This window comes from Chrysochloris asiatica, unplaced genomic scaffold (genome assembly GCF_000296735.1).
Source record: "Chrysochloris asiatica unplaced genomic scaffold, ChrAsi1.0 scaffold00190, whole genome shotgun sequence".
Classification (NCBI taxonomy): Eukaryota; Metazoa; Chordata; class Mammalia; order Afrosoricida; family Chrysochloridae; genus Chrysochloris; species Chrysochloris asiatica.
The window spans coordinates 2,529,514-2,536,325 of NW_006408708.1; the positions used below are offsets into that span (position 1 = coordinate 2,529,514).

A 6,812-nucleotide genomic window follows, 5' to 3' on the forward strand; every position below is an offset into this window, starting at 1 on the left:
CCCATGTACCTCACATCATGGATTGAATTATGTCCCGCCAAATACAAGGGAGTCCTGGTGTGGTGCTATAGAATAAGCATTGGATGGCAAAGTCTGTTTGAAACACAAGGTCGGGCGTTCAAACCTACCAGACGCTCCTCAGAAACCCTTACACAAGGTTGTTTTGAGTTGGACCTGACTCTACAGCACTTAACAACAACAACAAATACAAGAAGGCTTCAAAAAGTTCATTTTAAAAAAACGGATTGAAAGATAATGGTATTTGTATGTGGCAACTTGGCTGGGCCATGATTCTGGGTAGTTTGGCAGTTATGCAATGACGTAATTATCTCCCATGATGTGATCTGACATGAACGGCCCATCAGTTATAAAGGGATTAGGATAGGATGCAACAGCCTCACTCATGTCACATGTAAGGGAAGTTCCTGGGGGTGTGGTCTGATTCTTTTAAGAAATAAAAAAGAAAGAAGTGAGCAAAGTGTCAGAAACCTCCTACTACCAAGGAAGAAGATTCAGAAGCATAGTCCTGTGGACTCAGGGTCCCTGTACAGAGAAACTCTTAGACCCAGCTGAAGCCGATGACAAGAACCTTCCCCAAAAGCCAACAAAGAGAGAAAGTCTTCCCTAAGTTTGGCACCCTGAATTTGGATTTCTAGCCTCTTATACTGTGAGAGAATAAATTTCTGCTTGTTAAAACTGTCTACATGTGGTATTTCTGTTACAGCAGCACCAGCTAATTAATGATGGACACCACTCTTTGTCCATTCTCTTCTATGCGCACTACTGTGATGGTTTCTCCTTGTTCTACTATCTCACGCAACACAACCAGGCACTGAATCCTCTGTTCATTTAATGTACTTACTGAGCTTATCTATTGTTTCTGTGTCATCGCCTCAGCCTCCTGTAAGATCTCCACTACACTCCCACCTATACAAGGCTACTTTTTCTTCTATATTTTCCAATTCTTGCCAGCAGATAGCTTCCCTGGTGGTATAGATGTTTAGCTACTAAAGGAAAGATCAGTGGTTTGAATCCACACTCCTCTGTGAAAAAAAGGCACAGCAGTCTATACCCATAAAGATTACAACCTTGAAAGCGCTATTAGCAGTTCAGTGTTGTCCCTCAGGGTCACAGTGAGTTGGAATCAAATGGACAACAATGGGTTAAAATCTCAGGCAGGTTGGGAGGACGGATTAGGATCCCTTTCTAAACTGGAGTGGTTCCTAGAGGGCTCAGCTCTCTAAAAATTACCAATTGGCTGTCTTAACCTTAAAAGCAGTTCAGTCTTTGGTGAATGTCTGATTATTTTTTTTTTTTTAATTGTATCCTAAGGAACCCACCCATCTAAGTTAATTACAAAATACGCATTCAAATACCTGAATGAGTAGACCTATTGTATGGAGCTACTTAGTATTGTTCATTTAAATACTGAGAATGTCCGTCAAGTTTTTTTTCTTTTTTTTTTAAGTAGCACAGTTTACATTAAACTATTCTGACAGTAAGTAGCCAAAAGGTTCAGCAACTACTAAGGGAAATCCTGGATTGTGTTAATAAACCATCTCATCAGTATACAGAAGGACACATACCCTACTATCCACTATGCCTTGCAGTATCTATCCTATCTATTTCATAGCTATATCAAGTTATATATAAGTAAGTTATGAATGCCAAACTAGGACATAATTAAAATTTTATCCTACCTAAAAGAACCTAAGGAGCTCTGGTAGCATAGTGGTTACCAGGCGGGCTGCTAACTTCAAGGTCAGCAGTTCGAAACTCCCAGCTGTTCCACAGGAGAAAGATGAGGCTTTCTGCTCCCATAAAGATTTACAGTCTCAGAAACCCTGTACAGGGTCGCTATGGGTCAGAACCGACTACATGGCACATAACAACAACATAAGAACCTGGCGTCCTGTTGTGGTGTTGCCAAATAATGTGCTGAACTGCAGAGTTGGCTTAAATTGTAATGTTGGTGGTTCACGCTCACCAACTGCACCTCAGAAACTCTATACAGGGTCACTGTGAGTCAGAACTGACTCAATGGCACTTACCAAAAACATAAGAACCTCTGGTTCTTATGTCAGTTTGAACCACTGGGTTGGTGGTTCAAACACATCAGCCACTCCTCATAAACCCTATATGGGGCACTATGAGTAGGAACCAACTCCATGGTACTTAACAACAATAAGAACCTCAGAATGTATATCAGTATTTTAGAACTGAATGCACAGATTTATTCAATAAGTTTTCATCAAATGTCCCATAGTTCTATTCATAAAAGATACAATGTGAGTAAGACATTGTCTCTGTCCTAAAGGAAATTAAAATACAGTAGGGAAGGTGACACACCAACAAGCATACAGCATTTTTACACAGTGAGACAATGACTGCTAGTTACTAGTGCATTCCTGGTATTTGGGATTCCTAGATATTTATTAAGTTGACTAGAAATGGCATTCATTGATGGTATTATCCCATATGATTTAATTACAGTCCATATGGTTTAATCACAGTCCATATGGTTTAATCACAGTCCATATGGTTTAATCAGAGTCCATATGGTTTAATCAGAGTACTAGTAAGTGATCTGAAAAGAAAAGACAATCACTACAAAGTCTTACATTATTTTGTTGTTGTTAAGTGCCATCGAGTCAATTCCAATCTATAGGGACCCTGTATAGGGTTCCCAAGGAGCAGCTGGTGAGCTTGAACTGCTGACCTTGAAGTTCAAATGGCTTTGCAGTCTGACACATTAACCAACAGCACCACACCACGATAATTTGCTTAAAAATGCTAACTAATAATACTAGTCATACAGGCTTATTATTCAAAAACAAAAAAAGAAAAGAAATCATCCACAATCTCATCACTTCACTTTTCTTTCTTAGCCATTTTACTCAATAAAGAGAATAATAATGATCAATAGTAGAGTACACCTAAAACCTGTTCATTCTTTGTGTAAATACGTAAGACATATCTTAGAACTACAGAATACAAAGAGATACAACTCTAGAGCTGAGGTCTATAACTTACAGTATTGAAGATTAATACCATTATGATTCCTCTTACAGAAGCCTTCCCTGGACAACACTTTTCCTACATTCGTATTCACTGCTGGCGCTGTCACTGAAACCTAAAGTCTTGCAATGAAATACGTATAAGTAGCTTCCTTTCTTGGAGTGCCAGAAGTACAAACAAACCTGTGTTGGACGAAGTACAGTCAGAATGCTCCTTAAAAGTCAGCATGGTGAGACTTCATCTTTCATACATCAGACATGTTATCAGGAGGGACCAGTCCCTGGAGAAGGACACCATGCTTGGCAAAGTGGTTTGTTGTTGTTGTTAAGTGCCATCGAGTAAGTTCTGACTCATAGAGACCATGTATGGGATTTCCAAGGAGCAGCTGGTGGGTTTGAACTGTTCACAGTTCAGAGCTTACCCTACAGTGTCACACCAGGAGTCCGATTAAATGAAGGATCATTGAAAAATAAGCCCCCCAGCAAGATGAATTGACACAGTGACAGTAGCTATGGGATCAAACGTAACAACTGTGAGGATGGCACAGAGCTAGGCTGTGCTTTGTTATGTTGTACATAGGGCAGCTATGAGTTGAAACCAACTCAACAACACCCAAAAACAGTAACAACCCTCCTTTCCAAGGAGTATTGGTGGTGCTGTGGTTAAGTGTTTGGGTCTAAGCCAAAAGATTGGCAGTTCAAATCCAGAGAAAGATTCTGTGCAGTCTGATTCCATAAAGATTGTTATACTTTTGTTAAGTGCCATTAAATTGGTCCCTGCTCAGAGCAACCCTATATAGGATTTCCAAGGAGCAGCTGGTGGGTTTGAACCACCGACCTTGCAGTTAGCAGTCCAGTGCTTATCCTACATCACCACACCAGGACTCCTCATAAAGATTGTTGTTGTTAAATGCCATCAAGTTTGTTCCTACTCATAGTGACCCTGTGTAGGGTTTCCAAGAAGCAATCGGTGGGTTTGAACCGCCGACTTTGTGGTTCATACTGACCTCACAGTTCAGTGCACAATTCTGCAGTGCCACACCAGGACTCCTTGGAAATCCTATGGGGACAATTCTACTCTGTCCTGTAGGGTGACTATGAGTTGTAACCAACTAACTATGGCAATGGGTGATCCCACCTTTTTCTCCCCCTCCCAAAGAAAAGTGGGTTGCAAAATGATCTGAATTTAATAGTGTGTTATTTCAGATAAGCCATTTGATGTGCTTCACAAAACTACAGGGTGGTTTTAACTTCTCAAAAGTCTGTTATGAGCCAGATGAAACACAAAAGTACAATGTGAAGAATATGGGTTTTGAGTATAATATTTTTCCTTCAATTTTGTGTGTGTGTGTGTGTTTGTTTAAGTATCAAGGAGAAATGAGTGCAAGCCTTCTCCTCAAGGCTTCTCCTCAGGACTGCCGTTGTCCAGTGACAAACCCATGTGACCGAATAGAACTGCCCCATAGAATTTTTAGTCTGTAATAGTTACAAGAGTAGATTGCCAGATCTTTTTTTCCCAAGAGTTACTAGCTGGGTTTGTACCACCAACCATTTGGTCAGCAGCTAATGGTTTAATCATTGTATCAATTTGCCTCTACAGTACTTCAGTATCTGACTTTAACAAGCCATCTCTTTGTACTTAATTTTTCTCATCCAAAACATTATGTAAATAACTGGAAGATGATAAAAACCAAATTATTGCTAAAGACTTAAGATAAGTATGTTTATGTATTTAAGAAAAGAATAAACTACATATACCAAATCCCATTAAGATGACACAGTCAACAGAAATCTTCACATCTTTAAGCTATAATTTCTTCAACTCATCTTGGTTGAGTTGAATCATCTCTTGGTTCAATATGGTTTTAAAATTACATTACCATTTTATTCTATTACCTTAAGAATTATATCCAAAAAGGCAAGAAATAAAATACAATATACATTCTAAATCCTGGTGTTGCACTGTAGGATAAGCCCTGAAATGCTATCTGCAAAGTCAGTGATCCAAATCCATCAGCCACTTGCTCCTGGGCAACCCACAGGGTCTCTGTGTTGTGTGCCATCTAGTAGCCTCCAACTCATCAGCACTTGGTAGAAAAGAGGACTGCCCCATAGGATGTCCTAGGCTGTAGGCGTCCTGGTGTGGCACTGTAGGATAAGCATTGGACCACGAAACTCTGTCCAGTGTCACTATGAGGCAGCACTGACTCTTAAAAACAGCAGAACGTAACAATAACAACAGTAGCACATAACAATAACAACATCCAAAATAAACATCTATAAAAACTCTTCTGGAGTCCTCGTATGGCACTGTAGGATAAGCACTCAACCACAAGGTTAGTTTGAACCTCATGATTGGTGGTTCAAACTCCTAACCACTCCTCGGAAACCCTATATAGGTGGCTATGAGTTGGAACCAACTCAACAGCACTTAACAACAACAACAAGAACTCTTCCAATTTAGCTTCTCCAATAACAAAGGAAAAGTTCAAAAGCATGTATCTGGTGGTAAAAAGGTACTCTGAAACCTGCATCAAGGAATTAGTATAGAACCACAACAAAGTGGAAATGGTGGTAGATAGAATGATATGGAGTAGATTAGAAGGGGATTTGTTATTTTCTCCATTCTGGTTTTATCCAATCTTACAGAAAAGTAATAATTCCAAAGCAATGTTGAAAATAGATTTAATAATGAAACATCAAAGCAAGAAAACAGCATTAGGCATTTTTCTGAATCATTCATATGCTTCTTGGATGTCAGAAGGTCCTCATCTTCCAGCATAGCCTAAGTGTTTTAATGTCTTAGCACATTGAATACTCTTTATACTATATTTACTGAAGCACTTAATCTACTCCTTGGGGTGAAGAGATCAAGTGTATCCCTGCTAAAGCACAGAGCTTGGTTATAGACAGCATAATCGCTCTGCATACTGGAGTCCATATTCTAGCCATGTAACTTGTTGATAATGCCAATTTGTCAAAGTTATAATTTGTCACCTGGCATTTTGAATTAGAACCTAAGACATTTTGTCAATATCTGTTAATCCACGCCCAACAAAGAAAGCAATATAATGTCAAGCAAAGGATTTAATTTAACAAGCTGGCCATAAACCTGTCATGGGTTGTTTTTTCTTAGCTTCCCTTCTTTCACCACTTCCCAAATCCTACCACTACGACAAGGTTCAACAGAATAACTCTGAGTTCAGAGAAATCCCCAAAGGCTTCCCCATCACCCATGTGTGTAATCTACTAGAGAAACTGGTTAGCCAATAAGACCTCAGTTAATTTGCCTGTTAAATAGAGAAGTTAAACTAATTGGTTTTCAAAGCTAAGACTTCATAAATCTACCTCATTTTTTCATAGGGCAGTTATCAGTTTACCGCCAGGAAATTTTCTTTTTCTCTCTCTTTTTCCCAAAATAATCTCTACAGTACAGAAAAGTTGAATGTACATATTTTAGCTCTACTCCCTATGGTGATATTTAAACAGAGAAACAAGGAATGACTGCAGTGTAAAGAAGCACTTATGAAGAAAAGATGAAAGTGGTCATTTGAGATGTAATTATAATTTTTCAATGAAATAACGCCACATAATAAATGTATCTTCTTTTTTAATGAGACTGTTCCTGTAAAGATTTACAGTCTCAGGAACCCTATATAGGGTCACTATGAGTTGGAATTGACTCCATGGCAGTGAGTTGGGTTGTAAGTATGTATAAAGGAGCCCTAGTGACTCTTTGGGTTAAGCACTGGACTGAAGGTCAAACCCAGCAGCCACTCTTCTTTTTTTTTTTTT

At 39.1% G+C, this 6,812-nt stretch overlaps 1 protein-coding gene across 1 annotated transcript in view; it reads right to left on the minus strand.

The window, feature by feature from the left end:
* Positions 1-309: 309 nt before the first annotated feature.
* Positions 310-6,812, minus strand: part of ANAPC10 (anaphase promoting complex subunit 10) — a 190,493-nt gene continuing 183,990 nt past the window's right edge. Inside the window, exon 3 of the mRNA XM_006872283.1 lies at positions 310-444. Coding sequence (XP_006872345.1) covers positions 310-444 — 135 coding nt within the window. The remainder of the gene's footprint in view (positions 445-6,812) is intronic.